Source organism: Vanessa atalanta, chromosome 26, assembly GCF_905147765.1.
Source record: "Vanessa atalanta chromosome 26, ilVanAtal1.2, whole genome shotgun sequence".
Taxonomy (NCBI): Eukaryota; Metazoa; Arthropoda; class Insecta; order Lepidoptera; family Nymphalidae; genus Vanessa; species Vanessa atalanta.
Genome location: NC_061896.1, coordinates 5,257,575 through 5,273,967, shown reverse-complemented (window position 1 = coordinate 5,273,967; position 16,393 = coordinate 5,257,575). Strand labels below are relative to the sequence as shown.

Genomic DNA, 16,393 nt, shown 5'->3' with positions numbered 1-16,393 from the left:
GTCAGAAACATCTCTTTTAATCTATTATTTATATATGTTGTTCTTCTAAACGATTTAGACCGTATGAACGAATAGACTTATTGTCTGCTCAAATAAAGGTCCGGTCTCTATTCTCAAACTCTACTGTTGTGATGGGAGAGATCAGACGCAAGAATGCACAATTTTATCACTGCTGACTTCCCTCCGGGCTAATACTAATAATTCCAGGGCAAAGTTTATGTAAAAAACTTAGAATCAGACTTACTATACGAAATGCTTAGATGGCTTAGTGGTTAGAACGTGTGCATTTTAACCGATGATTGCGGATTCAAGCCCACCAATGAATTTTCGTGTGCTTAATTTGTGTTTATAATTCATCTCGTGCTCGGCGGTGAAGGAAAACATCATGAATGTGAATGAATTCCGCCACATGTGTATCTACCAACCCGGAATATGCTCCAAACCTTCTCCTCGAGGGGAGAGGAGGCCTAAGCCCAGCAGTGGGAAATTTACAGGCTGTTAATGTTATGTATGTTATGCATGAAACATGAAACAAAATGTACAGAGATACAAATTTATTTATTCAAGACTTCAATTTTCTAGAAGAATTATTTAATACTTATATTTAATACTTAAAATTTATTTACGCATCAAAAAATGCGTATATAAATGATAATGAGTGGAATAAACAATAAAAATTAAGGAACCGGAAATATAACAACGGTCTTAGATATTTATTTAGGGAAGTCGAATATAAAATTATGTTTATACTAGCCCTGTGCCTGATGAAAATTCCAATAGGAAAAATGTCAGGGAAAACTAACCGTCTTGAATATTTTCGTTTTTTAGAAATCTGCTTTGCCAATTTCTACCTCATTTCTACCTCGATCTCGGTGGACAAAAATAATCATCAACTATGATTATTAATTAAAAATAAAAAGTATATTTAACGTAAGTCATTTTATTATTAGGTTTTTATTACTAAAACTAAAACTGTCATACTTACTTACGAAAATATTCTGTACTTATATTTTAGTGATGTCTAAAGAGGATAACTATTTTATCTCAAGGATTTATATAATTCAAAAGAAACGAAGATTGATAATTTAAGGATTTAAACCTATAATTCGTCAATAAAAAATATAAGTAATTCAACTCTAAGGCTTCACATTTTGAGTCCAAGACTGTAATCATTTCATACTCGATTTACAGAATTTGCCACAAAATAATTCACATCATCAAAATGCTTCAAGAAATAACAGTATAAATGACCATGTCCAACAGCTGCAGCCACATGTTAAGGAGTCTGACCCTGACTTGTCACGACAATCTAATCGGAAATTGTCGCCTTATCTAATGAAGCTCATCTTGGCTTGGAGATGGATTCGAGGATTAATTAAGAAATGAACACATGCCCCGGATATCCGATTAGGATTCCGCCTCAAGATACATTGGATAACAAAATGTATTAAATTAAACAATCCATTCATTATTTAGGTCAAATCTGCAATCACAAAAAATCCATCTTTTTTTTTTTTGAATTGACTTTAGCTTCTGACCACCGTGACTTCTACAGCGTAGCCGGGCGGGTAAGTCGTAGAAGACTCTGCCAAATTGAGCTCACCTAAGGGCTCAGAGTAAGCGCGCCTCTTGAGCATCGAACTCAGCGTAGGATGCAGTCCACGTCTAAAGAGAGGACACAGTATGTTATGTATCCCATCATATGCCTAAACGCGGGCGGATAGTAATGATAGACAGGCCTCGGCCCCGCGCAAACGGATGAATCCTGACAGAATGACAAATCCTGTACGAAAGATCTTGTCGGTGTGATTCAGAAATGCACATTTATTAATTAGCGCACATTAATGAATAATTAACAATTTTTAAACATTGCCTTATACACATTTAATATGTTCTACAGTTAAAAAAAAATATTAGTAATATATTTTTAAAATTCTAAGTTTTACTAAAACCATTATGTCGAAAATGTCAGATATACTGAGTCGTTTGAGAACTCGTAATTAAAGCGCCTGTTACTAAGTCGTCTTGTTGATATCCTCGGGGCACAATTATATTAAGACTCTCGACAGTAGATACTTACCTTCTACGTTATCTATGATTCCACTATAGAGGTAAAATGTATTTGATATTATTAATTGTTCTTATTTTTTCTGTTAGGAATTTACGAAATAAAATATTAATTTTATACTACAGTTTAGTATGACACATATATTTACGTATGTATTATGTTTGAGAATGAGCCGATATAACCCAATACAACACTTTAGTATTAACCGAAGTACATTGAAAAGCGTCCGTTTGTGTAAAAAACCCCTACCATGTGAATCCTTATCTAGACCGCATCTAGAACAGCGTGGTTTAAATGAGCTCACAACTTATCAGTGGTTGGAGATTTACATGCTTTTCTTCTTTGCTTTTTATGAGAAATTTAATGTTCGTTCCGGCACTTCCTGAGGTTCGCTAGTAGAGAATACTTACGGAAATGAAGTCTTATTTATATGCTAAGTATACTTAGTATCAGCATTACAGCCGTGCGAAGCCGGGGCGGGTCACTAGTGATGTAGGTATAAGAGAAATACCAATTACTCCTTTTGTAACGTAGACTTTCACCAAAGATTTTTTTGGAAATATCAATATGACCTAATAGTAGTAACTTTGTATACGAATGCAGGGCGGAAAGCTAGTTATAATATATATCTAAAAGAGAAAAATCATTAAAGCATCTTTTGTCTCTCTCACCCTATAGATATTTAAGATAAACTAATAGTACTTACTAATATTTAAACTAAATAACGTAAATTTAAATTGTACATAAGAGATTAATTCTTCAAAGGTATCAAAAAATCGCTATACGATAAACTTACTTGTATGTATATTTTAATTAAAGTTCTCTTAGTTTACAAACTTGTTAGTGCGTAACTCGAATCGACTACAAAATTTGCACAGGTAATGCTAGTAGCTTTTTTCTATGTGATACTTACTTGTGATTACTTCGCCTATGAGCCAACCTTGGGAACTACGATGTTGTTCCTTGTGCCTGTAGTTACACTGGCTCACTCGCCCTTCTAACCATAACACAACAATACCAAGTATTACAGCTTGGCAGTCAAATACTTGATAATTGGGCGGTACCTGCCCAGATGTCTCTCTTGACGAAACCGAGTGAAATAGAATTTACTCTAACTCTTCCACCAGCCAATTAAAAGTTTCGTTAAATGCGTCACAGCTTCCGATATATGGTATAGTAATCTATGAAAATGATCTAAAGATGTTCCGACTATTCGGCAAAGAGTGCCGAAAGAGGCTTCTTTTATATATATACATATATATATATATAAATTTTTTACGCTCTGACCTGTGCAGATGCTGTTAAATGTATACTTGTAACAACAGATCGAAGTTTTACGTGAACAATTCTATGATTTATCAAAATTTATTTAATTCTACTCAGTCGTTTAATTTTGACACAGTTAGTAAGAACATCCAATTTTCTATACACCTGAATTGTTAAATTAACTGCTTCTTTTAATTGTACATCGTTTGAAACAACATCGACCAATCTGAACTTAAGTTTTGATGAAATCACTTCTCAGACACTTAACTAAGTTATCAAAGTCAATGACGAATAGTGAGAATCTCGCTGTTGCTATTGCGAAATGAAGTGCAATCGTTACTCCTTTACCAGATGCAACGTCCGACATTAATACTATTTTATTCATGAAACTCAATTTGTTACCTGATCCTAGTATATTTGTACTACAATCAGTTCCAAATGGTAGAAAACATATAGGTCACTATGAAAAATAATTGTAATTATCATCAAAGTGCTCATTGTAAAGGCACTGTTGAGGTAAGGCCTCCTCTCCCATTGATGAGGTTTTGAGTTTATTCAACCACACCGCTCTAATGAATTGCCAGAATTTCATATTGACATTCCTCACGATGTTTTTCTTAATCGCCGAGCACGAGATGAATTATAATCACAAATTAAGGACATAAAAATTTAGTGGTTCTGCTCGGATTTGAATCCGCAATTACGGTTAAGGTGCACAGGTTCTAACCACTGTACAATATGATAGTGCATGGTGAGACTACCTGTAAGTATTAGAACTTTTGCCTAGATAATTTTAAAATGTTTTTTTTTTTCTTGTTATGTTGTATCTACTTGGTTGGTTGTCCAAATGAAAATAAATATAAAAAAATGAATTTATAATTAACAATTTCGAATAAATTAGCATAGCACATAATTAATAAAAAAACACTTGATTTGAATATATTACAATTAAAATGTTATTATCTTCAAATTAATTCAGACTTTCAAACTTGAGGTGTTTGAATCCTGTTTTTAAGTTTCAGCAACCTTTTATACATATGCATTTTATTTGTTGAAAAAGATTGCTTTGGTGGTGGTTCCTGAAAATAAATAAAATTTATTATGTTGGTAATACTGTCTAACCATTTTTATAATCTGTTTCAAGTCTATAAATAAGCAGCTAGCTCAAATTTTAATTTTTTTTTTTTTTAGCATTAGCAGCCTGTCAATTTCCCACTGCTGGGCTAAAGGCCTCCTCTCCGTTTGAGGAGAAGGTTTTGGAGCATATTCCACCACGCTGCTCCAATGCGGGTTGGTGGAATACACATGTAGCAGAATTTCGTTGAAATTAGACACATGCAGGTTTCCTCACGATGTTTTCCTTCACCGCCGAGCACGAGATGAATTATAAACACAAATTAAGCACATGAAAATTCAGTGGTGCCTGCCTGGGTTTGAATCCCAAATCATCGGTTAAGATGCACGCGTTATACTATCACTTATCACTAATTATAATTCCCAACATTTATCCTGCATATTAAATGTAAGCTAGAAAAATTTCAGAGGTACATCTCTACACATACATATATAATAGGTAGGATGTATATAAGTATACGTATATAACAGAAACTGAAGTAACTTACATTAGGAAAAAAGTTCATTTCCAGAAGGTACAATTCAAAAAATGTTGAAGCAATTATTGTTGGTCCTGTTTTCCTTTCAATAACATCTAACTGTACTGCATACTTTCCCTCCGGTAATGTCGCTAATGTTTCAAATATAGGCAGAGTGGCTTTCTTCTGACTTGCTAACCTGTAGAGCAGAATTTCACCAGCCTTTGTTCCAATTAAGACAATGTCAACATAAAAAAATAAAGCTGTGACGAGTGGGAACTCCAAATACAGGTGTTGGTATCTGTCTGTTTCAATTTTAAATATATTTCTCGAGTAACATACAAAGTTTTTGTCATTTACCGCACGGATATATTTCAATTGTTTTATCCATTCAACTGGACACTTTATCGGCTTAACGGTCACTTCCTTACTATTATTTATGTTTACAATTTGACCGCTGTCTGTAAAAATGTGTATTTTATTATCACAGTGTTGTATATCTTTGATATCATAATCACAGTGTAAGATAAAAATGGGAGTCAAATTTTGACTAGACAGATCACATTTGTAAATATCTCTGTTGTTATAAAAGTACAATATATCATTAGACAAAACAAAATCATCAGCTTTAAAGAATTCCTCCATTACATAATTTGGTGGGTGGGTGTCTACCGATCTTTGAATAAGAAGACCTGATTTTATTTGTACTACTGTTACATTATCATTATTAACAATTTTTAAACAATTTCTCTCTGGCAATGCAGCGGGTATATATTTAAATGTGCTAACGTCATACAATATTATGCCTTTAGAATCTTTAAGAGGCAATATCCCATAGTCAATATCTAAAACATGAGATTTGTCGTGTATATTGAATTTGTAAAATTCTTTAACATTATTTTCGATGTTTGTCAAGTCCGACCATTGGTTAAGATTTTTATATATGTGGTACCAGCTGCAATCGGTTCCAGCTTTTCTTTTGGCAATTTTTGATGAATATGTAAACTCCTTACGGCACATCTCTTGCCATAAATAATCAATTTCGTCGATGAATTCTTTCCATCTTTTACAGACTCGTCTACATCCACCTAATGTTTTTCCGTCAATTTTCAAAAGTATTTCCACTATTGTTTCTAGGGGCAAATCATTTATATGTAAATCGTTAACCATTATTACTTCTTCTATTAATCTTCTGATTTATACTATTATTTACTGAAAATGTTTCACACATTAAAAATAAATATAAAATAATAAACAATTTTTGCGTTATAACGTATTTCTATTGATTGGTATTTATTATTAATTTACATAATATTTATAATTATCCTTACCTTATATTATCATTCTTAGATACTGTGTGAACTTGCTAGGCATAAATATTTTTAAAAATTAAATAACATTAAATTAATTTCTAATCAAGGTAAAACTCGTGATTTTGACATTTTAGCCTTCGCGGTTACGTTGATGATATTGGTAAGATTGATTGTCAAATCAAATCAGAAACGATATATTCCTTTTGTAAGATTGTTAATATTTTTGTAGAAATTAATGCATTAAATTTTCAATATTATTATAAGCTGTATTGCAAACGTTATATAATAAAATCAATATTCAGAAGAGATTCCTAAACATTAAATTTCAGAACAGTTAGAAAGCGCCAACATTTGAAAATGTGTTAAGGTAAAGCTGTAGATAGTTATATGATAGCATATTATTTCTTTAATAGTACAGATGGCAAACTTATAAGTATATTAATGTTTCAAGTCACTCCAAATTGGTATTATAATAAATATAGGGAATCTTATTTCACGTATTTATTTATAAGCGAATGTAATATCATTTTGATGAAAATATTACTAAATAGTTTTAGGTGTACCATCTTAACAAATTCATGTTATTGTTGTCTCAGCCATATAATTTATTTATCAATAAAACAAATAACGATAAACCAACAAATTCTTTATTTATATTGACCTAAAAGAAACAAATAATAAATTGATTTAACATTATAAAAATTACATTAATGTGATAAAATGATTCAAAATTATAGTACAAAAAAATAAAGTCCAAAAATTGTCTTAAATTGAGAAATAACCTCGATGATTAAAACAGTTTTTTTTTCTTATAACATATAAAACCTCCAAACGTAAAAATGTTCCCAAACCAAAAATGACTTAAGTACCGTAAAAAAACAAATCAATATCAAATTACTGTATAATAATATCACATAATCGTAAATTATACATTGTTTAGGCTGTGTATTTACCAGACGTGCGAGGAGGATGAAGGAGGTACGAAGATGCGTAGCGAAGTTGTGTACCGGTATGTAGTTTTTCAGCTGTACGATCAAACGAGTGACCGTGTGGTATACACGGGCAGGTACGGTTCAGTGGGGTAAGCTCACGTCGCTCGCTCACATGTCATACAAAAACCTACCTCCTATATATTTACCTCGCACATCAATGGTGGATACGAAGCCTTAGTTTCGTTCGAAATGCAAGATCCACGGGAATGAATATATCCTAGACTACATTGCACACTTTCGCGATGTATACTATACATATATATTATTTAATATTTATTTACTAAAGTTTTACACGTGATCATATATTTTTTTATTGGCAATATCAGTCAGCTCCTGATCACAGTGAAACTTTTTGACAATGTCAGAAAAAAAACGAGCGAGCGTTACACACGAAACAGAAAAAACACTGTTCTGTTTCTGTTTCGTGGCGTTACATTATGCTCTCAGGAAATGAGTTGGTACTCTACCATTAGATGAGCTATCAATAACACGTCACGCGACTTCTGTATAGCTCGTTTTCGTTTTTTTATGGCTTGTTTATATCTACGCCAATGGGCGGAATATATTCTACCAAGGTCACGTATGATTTCAAAACATTAATTTTAACAACATTGAAATATACTTCAAATAGTCACAATCTATTGTTAAGCACAATTAAAGTCAAATGATTTTTCGAAATATTGCGTTGTTAGTTACGTCAGAAATTATATTTAAACCATAATGATTTAAAAAAAAGTTATATAAGTGTAGAGTGCCTTTCAGAATAATTTAATATAACCTTGAAATTCAAAACGATGCACTCAAAACTGACCTTGAAATTACTGTTTCATATCTTATTTACTTTTTCTCACACGATAAATGTATATAATGTCAACCGTTCTAACACCATTCATCTTATTAAGTTGAGATGAGACTTCGTACAGTTCTAGTCACGTGCATAAAGGATTCAACAGAGTATCATAAACCTACAATAGATGGCGCGCTAGTTGTATCGGATAACATTGCAATGCAAGCCGATTATAACCTAGTACATAATAAACTTGACTATGATAACAATATTTTAAAATAAGTATTATTAATTTATTTGTTCAAACAGATATTAAATTGTGCTATATGCCTTTACTATTCTATTGAATAAACTCGTCACTGATATTAGTGTGCTTTCATTTACTTTGTACAGTTTACAAAACAATAACAATTATTACAAACGCTTGTTGTTAACATTTAGTAGCAAAATTATTTCTTCGAGATATGAAGTTCAACGAGATGCGAGCTCAATTGTATAGTATTTATTTATTTACTCACGAAGGCACATTCCTTCACCCTAATTTATTTGTATTTAATTCTGTCGTTAGTCTCAGGTGTCTCACACAACTGAGACATGTTGTACGCACGAACGTCACTCACACAGTAATTTAACGTGAAGGGGCGCGCCTTCTTGGTAAACAGATCTATCTATACTTCTTCGTAACGATAAACCTTTACATAAAACAATACAAGATATGACATGTCATATATCTAAGCTATGTAACGGTAATATACTAGTAGAAATGATTATAATACGATCCAAATAGGTACCTCTCGATTTGCAATTGAAAAGTACAGTTAACAAAAAAAATTTTTTTTTTGTATACTTTTTTTTTAACTTTATTTTACTTTAAATCGTTAATTATTTACATCAAGGTAGCGAAGTATAGTTTCTAATCATATTTGGATTGCATATAATAATTGTTCAACCATATTTTCTTAACTTTCTATCATTGAGCTGCGTTAAATGGTAGTGCAATGAAGTTGAACACGTTTTTTCTTACAAAGATATTAAATGCCTATGTTATAACCTAGAACCAATAAATAGCGCTTACCGATTGCAAAATCCCGCAGGTAACACTTTTTATTAGCTATACAGTGACCATAAAGTTCAAATATTCTGGAATCCTTAGATTATTTATATCGAGATAGAGTGTCGCACTACAAAAGAACTAAAACAAACGAGCAAACTTCATTATCTTGGTGTGCGTGACAGCGACGCTTGACACTCACCAAACGTCAAACTATTGTGCGTGTACTTAGTGGCCAAACGTTGGCCACTATTTTTTAAATTTGACAATCTATCTAGACATAAAAATAATCAAAGCTGGATTCATTACGCATTAATTTATATAAATAGGCAGAGACATAATAAATATATTTCTTCGGGGCTAAGCAATATGAATAGAATTTTTAACTGATCGATAGTTCAATTGTCAGACTTGTTGTAATTTTCAATATTTATTTACTAATATCTATAATTGAATTATTTATATTAGCGGTCAGGGTTATTATGTGTTATTTACAAAGAAACAGTAAATGCATAAAACTTCTTAACTACGGAGTCTGGTTTAAATATTAATCGATAGAATTATACAATTGATTCTTTAAATATTTCAATCCAATAATTACTTTGAACACAGGAATATATGAAATTGACTAATAAATAATAAATGCTTACTCACATTTTTAATGTTAGGGTAAATCACATTTTCAATTAAATTATTATTATAGGTACATATAGAAAACACATAGCTATTTATTTAGATATAAAAAGTTTTACTTTGTTCAAAAGAACTTTTTTTTTTAAATATGGCAACAAAAAATGCAACATTTAGTCAACGATTAAATTAACAAAGTTTTATATTCTAAATAAATATGTCATAATTTAATTGATTGTGAGAATTAAAAAAAAAATAATGGAGACATAGAAAAAGTATTGTCTGAGCATTCTTATTGTTTAAATAGGATTTGATTTTTTAATTAGGTATTTGGAATAGAAAATAACATGTCAAGGGTCGAACACACTGGCGCTAATAAATACATTTTTGATATTGGAAATAATACGTCAAGATTACAATCAAGCGAAATATTTGAAAGCGTTGAATGTTTTATGCATTCCAATAGAATAAAAAAAAACATTCAACGACGGTGCTTAGTATATATTTTTAATGTAAAATATTTATTAAGAAGTACCCCAAGTAAGCTACGTCTGATTGTAGCGTTGAGTTCTACTTCACGATATAATTGATCTTGAATTATGGTCCGAATAGCGACCAGTGGTGCAAGCGTAATTTCAAATATATTATTAGTAAGATTCCATATAATTCACTGACAGATTAATTATTTACAATTATTGTTAATATTTAAATTAAAAAAAAAATATATAAAATCAAATCTTGTATCTTTTTTAAAAAAAAAGAATTAGAACGGTAATTATATTAAAAAACCTATCAATCAAAGTAGATTCTCCTAATGGAAAGGACTTGATTGGAATCGACAAACACATAGGTGAGATAGCGCTAGTGTGTTCACTCCTTTAATGTTAAGCTGAGTCCACAACAGGAAACTTGGCAATTTGTGTGTTACCAACAATCGGGTACATGACTGTGTTTACCAACAAAAATGTCGTGTAATAATTTAAGACAATACGAAGAGTAAACTGTTGCAAACACAGAAATTGCCAACAATTTCAGTGGTAAAGCATCTTTATACTAACTAATCACCTATCCTTAAGTATATTCGATACGACTAGCATCGTGAAGCTACCGATGAGATATAGCGTAGCTGGAATAGACGCCAATAGCTTGAATCTCTCTTCTGTAAAAGAAATGAAAAGATCAAAATCACATAATGTTATAAAGAACAATTAAAAAAAAAAAAAACGTTTCTTTGAAATATGTTTAGTACAACGAAAGTATACAATTCGGTGGCCCAGTACTAAGGTATGAAATAAGTTCAGTAAAATCTTGCCATTGGACAAAACATTTAAAAACACAAACAAGCTTATGTTATATAAAACAGTCAACGCCTCGCTGTTTCTATTTTGATTACCAAAAGCGATTATTGATATAAGCCCTTTTAATACTAGACCATAGAATCATATTGAATATAAAGTATGAAGTTAGATTTTATTATAGGGTATTTGAATGTCATTTACGATTGGAGAACTATCGGAGTGACGTCACAATGTGTGTGTTCGTAAGCACGTTTATCAATTTTATCACAAAATTTCGCGTCGAATTTCTTAGTCTCTTATTCGATGTTAATAGGATGAAGTCATTAAATAATATTTAAACGAAATATAACTATACCAACTATTCCGTTTAAAACATGTGGTATTCAATTACTGGCCAAATAAATGAAGTTATGTATCTGAGTTTTATGTCGAGTTTAAACTTTAGTTTAACAGAATGAAAAAGACAATACACTGAAAATAGTCAGCATGTCTATGATATAAAGTCCCTTGTCTCAAAAAGATTTATATTTTTATATATAAAAAAAAAACTTATCTTTGAGTACACGAAGTTAGCCGAGCATTTTAAACCATATTGAGAAAAAGAACTCACTTCTTACTAACACTAACTTTTATTTTAAATAAATATATGTGTTACAGTCAATTTAATTCCAGACAGAACTACTTAAGACTGATAAAATTAAATTTAAGGCAAAGTAGATGTGAACGATATCAATGTACTGAGACGCTGATGAATGTATGAGATAATATCCTTTAGAAATAACCATACGGTCATCAATGTAAAAATTTCACCGAGAAAACTTCTGACCACGGCCTGTGTATACATTGCTTAATAATCGAACAAAAACTGAAAGATTAAATAAATAACTGAATCTTTTGTTTTTTTGCAATGATTAAAAAAGCACTTGTGAATCTTCATTTTCATTCCGTCCAATATTTTTTTTTTTTTTTTTAAATAAATTAGTATGTTTTGTATGATCGAATTCCATTAATAATTTTAATTATGAATTTCCCATGGATATTAGAATGTGTTTAAGTAAAAATTATTGGTAAAACTAATGCGAGATCATGCAAGTGTGAAATTAAAGTTGAAAAAATTAAAGACCTTTAGTAGGTAAAATAATACTTTTATTCTGAGGTCAAGTTAGTAGCCTTATTGTACGTGAGCCGTTACAAATATTAAAATTAAAATAATTTAAAACTATACGTGTAGTACACCTATACATAACAGTATCAACTACATAAAAAAAAAAACAATGATTAAAATCAAAATATTCGATGTGTTATAAACGTGGAAAAATTGCATTTTCATGTCAAAGACGTGTTCGTGAACTTATTGCAAATATTTTTAAAAATGACGGGCAATTTTTCCAACTGCATACGCTTTTTCAAACTAGTCCCAACTAACGGCGCCGGTTCGTACAAATGATCTTTGACCGGCTCGACGACTATCGGATTGTCGTCGCTATCGAAAATAATTTCGGGATCGTTTTCAATTATTTCCTCAATCGTCTTCCAGTCGGTATGTATCTTTTTTTTGCCCTGGCAACACTGACACATGTCGTAGTCGCATTCTTTTTTACTCATATAATACTCGGCGTCGTCTAAGATCGTGTGCTCGTCTTTGGGACCTTTAAGCGGGACGAAAATCGAGAATTTCCGCGCCGAATACTGAATTAGCTCTTCGATATAGTTATCTACGCCTTCGTCGGTGGCTGGTTTAATGCTGTCTATGTCCGGTTTTATATTGTCTACATCCCAGGAAGTCTTCCTACTGTCGGGCGGGGTCAGAGTATCGGAGCTTTGGAACATGCTACTTTTTCTTTTGGCCTGACCTGTCATTGTGATGGACTTCTTCGTACTCGCCCAGCCCAGCGACCGTTGAACCGCCATCTTCCACTTCGTGTATCTCGCATCGCGGTCTGTAATACAATCAGAATATACTTTATTTGAATGGCTGGTCATTAAAATCATTAAATAATATAGTATTTTACAATTTATGTACGAAATCTTTGAAACTATTTTCGTTATAATTATCAATATTTATTATACAAAACGGCAAAGATGTTATAGATGATCACTGACCGTCATCCGTGGTGGTGGGCAGGAAGGTGTGCGTGGGCGTGGCGTGGTGTCGCCAGCGCTCGACGGCCCACACGCCCACCGCGTGGCCCGCCGCCACGCCCACGCCCAGCGCGGACATGTCCCACGACTGCGCACGCACTGAAACGATATGTAAAAATCTTCAAATACTCACAACATATAATCTTCACTAGATACTTTCTAGTGCTACATCGTTATGTATATGTATAAATATATGTATATATGTAACTCACACACGGGTATCCCGGTGAGATCCGCCTGCAGCTGCATGAGGAGGTCGTTGGAAGTCATCCGACCGTCAACGTGGAGCTTCGACAGCGGCATGCCGCAGTCTTTGTTCATGGCTTCCAGGATATCCCTGGAAAGAAGAGGGAACACGTTAGAGCATCATTATCCAATTTATCTTTGTGTGTTCAGAACGGTTAATTTCGCTACGAGCGGTTATTTTAATGAAATATTATTCTTTCATTGTGTGAAGTCGACCGTTTTCGGAATAAAAACATATATTTTCAAACGTTACGCATATAAACGTTGCAGGTCAAATCAACCTATACGCTTAACCTCTCATAGAGTTTCACTTCAAAAACTTGCCAAAACTCTATAATTGCTTAACAATTATTATTTATATTTAAACATTGGTTTATTAAGCTTAAGCTTAAGTTTGTTAAGCTTTTCTATATCTTAGTTTCGCATTTATAATATCATTTAGAACTGTTGACGTAACTCACCTTGTTTGAAAACATACAGCTTCCAAAGCAGCTCGAATTATGTGATTTTTCGTCGTAAATGCTGTCAAACCGCAGATGATACTGGAAGAGAATTGAAGAAAAACATTTAATTGATTTGTAAACAACTAGTTGTCGCTCGCTTTTTAGGGGCTCGTTAAGTGTTGGGCACGAGCCTACGTCCTTCCTTGGAGTTCGAGCTTGTTTCAATGTCATCAAATTCGGTTCAGTAGTTTGGCCGTGAAAGAGCAACAGACAGACAGAGTTACTTTCGCATTGATAATATTAGTATACATGTGACGTCACGAGAATCTAGCAGGTGTGATATATTAATGGACGAACATTTATAATTAATTAAAATTAGGTATTTTTTGCTAATTCATTCATTTGGGAATGAATATCACTATGTCCACCTTCAAATGTCAAAGTTATGTCAATTCAAGGTCAAAGTTGGTTATTTGTCTGCACTCCTCCTGCCATTGGATTAGACATTGAGCAAGGCTGGTGAACGCTCGGATTTAAATACAAAATTTGTCGAAACTAAGTTTTCTATACAATATGGGTTTTAAAAATATACAAGTGATCTTATGTATACAGTTTTGTATTATAAATAAATAAATAAAATTAACGTTTCGAGTGAGATCAAAGTAGATTTAAAAAAATAAAAATAAAACATCACTCGACACGGTGCTAGACTATATGAGTGGCAATCTTAGTATTTTCTATGAAAATTATCTTTGTATTTTTTAGGGTAATTCTGCTGATATATAAAATGTGATACTGATAACTGAATGTACGTTCACACCTGCCTTCTCCATGATATTGTAGTCCTGACCGTTACGGTCACGGTGGCCAATCTCGCAGGGCATATTCAATGCACCAGTGTGTGCTCAAACACCGGTGCACTCTCATAATCCGACGGGACGGCAAATCCAATACGACTGAAAAAGCTTTCAGGCACAGGACCAACGGCTTTATGCACCGAGGCAAGTGTACACTGCACACATCCTACTTCGAGACTCTGGGCTGTTACTGAGAATTTTTCCCGCCAAAAAACCCAATAACTGTTTATCGACCCGATCTAGGGTCTGAAACCAGTAAAAAAATAACAAGGGAGCCCTCTTGATACAAACGAAGTTACAAAAATGAAGTTACCCCCGAGCGTCCTTCCGCCAGTACGGCGCGTAGAGTCCATTAAGAGCCGGCACGAAATAGACGTCTCCGGTCGAGAACACCTGTCCCGCAATGTGCTCAGTATCCTGCGTCACGTCTTTGATCAGCTTCAGGTTGTCGCGAAGGAACTTCATCGCACCGCCGGCGACCGCTATCGACCCTGAGGATTGATGAATACATTTCAATCAAACTACAACTACAGCGGCTGTATTGATACATACTGAACAAAATGTCCACTGATTAAACTAATGTTGCTAATGAATGCCATCCAAAAGCACCTTCCAGGGCGTAGACGGCGGGCGCGCCGGCCCCCAGCTTGTAGGCCACCGTGGTGAGCAGGCCGTGCGTGGACTGGACGCGCCGGGTGCCCGTGTTGTACAGCAGGAAGCAGCCCGTCCTGTACGTGTTCTTCGCTTGGCCGGCTTGGAGACAGTTCTGGCCGACCAGCGCCGACTGCTGGTTGCCGAGGATCTATTGGTGAGATTTACTACTCATATTATTAATTCGATATATCTGCGCGCCCTATTCTAGACCCAGTGTAATTGCAGAGCAATTTAACATCTTAGAACCCCCGGCAACGTGTGAGGAAGTTTCTAACCTTATTTTTACAGAGGAAACCTTTGGAGGCTCACCAATATACTCCCATAATAAAAAGTAAAAGAAACTACTCATTCAAGTGAGCCAACATTGCAATTTTAGCTCTGACAGCATTCCGTAACAAGATATAAAGTCTTAGCCCAGCCGTAGCCAGTCAGCTCAAGTGTGAACTCACCCCTGATATCCTAATTCCATCTAAAATTGAGCCATCCTTGACTATTCCATATATTTCTGCACTGCTACGTATCTGTGGTAACGATTCTCTATGTATGCCGAACAATCTGTAATAACATTATCTATTTAAAATTTACTATACTTATATAACCATACGCTACAAGTGGCCCAGTAAGCACAACTGATTTTCATGTGCTTAATTTGTGTTTATAATTCATCTCGTGCTCGGCGGTGAAGGAAAACATCGTGAGGAAACCTGCATGTGTCTAATTTTAACGAAATTCTGCCACATGTGTATTCCACCAAAACGCATTGGAGCAGCGTGGTGCTCCAAAGCTTCTCCCTCAAAGGGAGAGGAGGCCTTAGCCCAGCAGTGGGAAATTTACAGGCTGCTAATGATGAAAATTTAATGATACTTATATAACATATTGAAACTGTACATATGAACTGTTAATAATAAATCAGTGAAAATACTGTCAATGGATCAATGGATTTAAATGGCATTCTTGGATTTGGATACACTAGTGCTAGGTCTTTGCACCTACCCGTCTGGGTGGCAATGATGTGATTGCCCAATTATTCTCACCCTACCTTCTTTGCAGTAAA

General features: G+C 33.7%; 2 protein-coding genes across 6 annotated transcripts in view; both read right to left on the bottom strand.

Annotated features, from left to right (window-relative positions):
• Window positions 1-4,245: 4,245 nt before the first annotated feature.
• On the bottom strand, window positions 4,246-6,385 carry LOC125073967. Its single transcript, XM_047685098.1, has 3 exons — window positions 6,258-6,385; window positions 4,957-6,138; window positions 4,246-4,413 (listed from the first exon to the last, which is right to left on the bottom strand). Exons 2-3 carry the CDS (start codon window positions 6,094-6,096, stop codon window positions 4,318-4,320), a joined length of 1,236 nt encoding a protein of 411 aa, XP_047541054.1. The 5' UTR covers window positions 6,097-6,138; window positions 6,258-6,385; the 3' UTR covers window positions 4,246-4,317.
• Window positions 6,386-10,461: 4,076 nt separating this feature from the next.
• LOC125073897 (glycerol kinase) overlaps window positions 10,462-16,393 on the bottom strand; it is a 35,153-nt gene continuing 29,221 nt past the window's right edge. For 3 of the 5 annotated variants that reach the window (XM_047684981.1, XM_047684979.1, XM_047684980.1), the window contains exons 7-13: window positions 15,789-15,894; window positions 15,295-15,487; window positions 14,999-15,176; window positions 13,847-13,927; window positions 13,352-13,476; window positions 13,101-13,238; window positions 12,127-12,937 (exon numbers count right to left, since the gene is read on the bottom strand). In XM_047684981.1, the coding sequence (XP_047540937.1) occupies window positions 12,324-12,937; window positions 13,101-13,238; window positions 13,352-13,476; window positions 13,847-13,927; window positions 14,999-15,176; window positions 15,295-15,487; window positions 15,789-15,894 (1,435 nt within the window). In that variant the 3' untranslated portion in view covers window positions 12,127-12,323. Of the gene's footprint in view, window positions 10,859-12,126; window positions 12,938-13,100; window positions 13,239-13,351; window positions 13,477-13,846; window positions 13,928-14,998; window positions 15,177-15,294; window positions 15,488-15,788; window positions 15,895-16,393 lie in introns of those variants that run through there. The other 2 variants (XM_047684984.1, XM_047684982.1) reach the window with 2 other exon arrangements.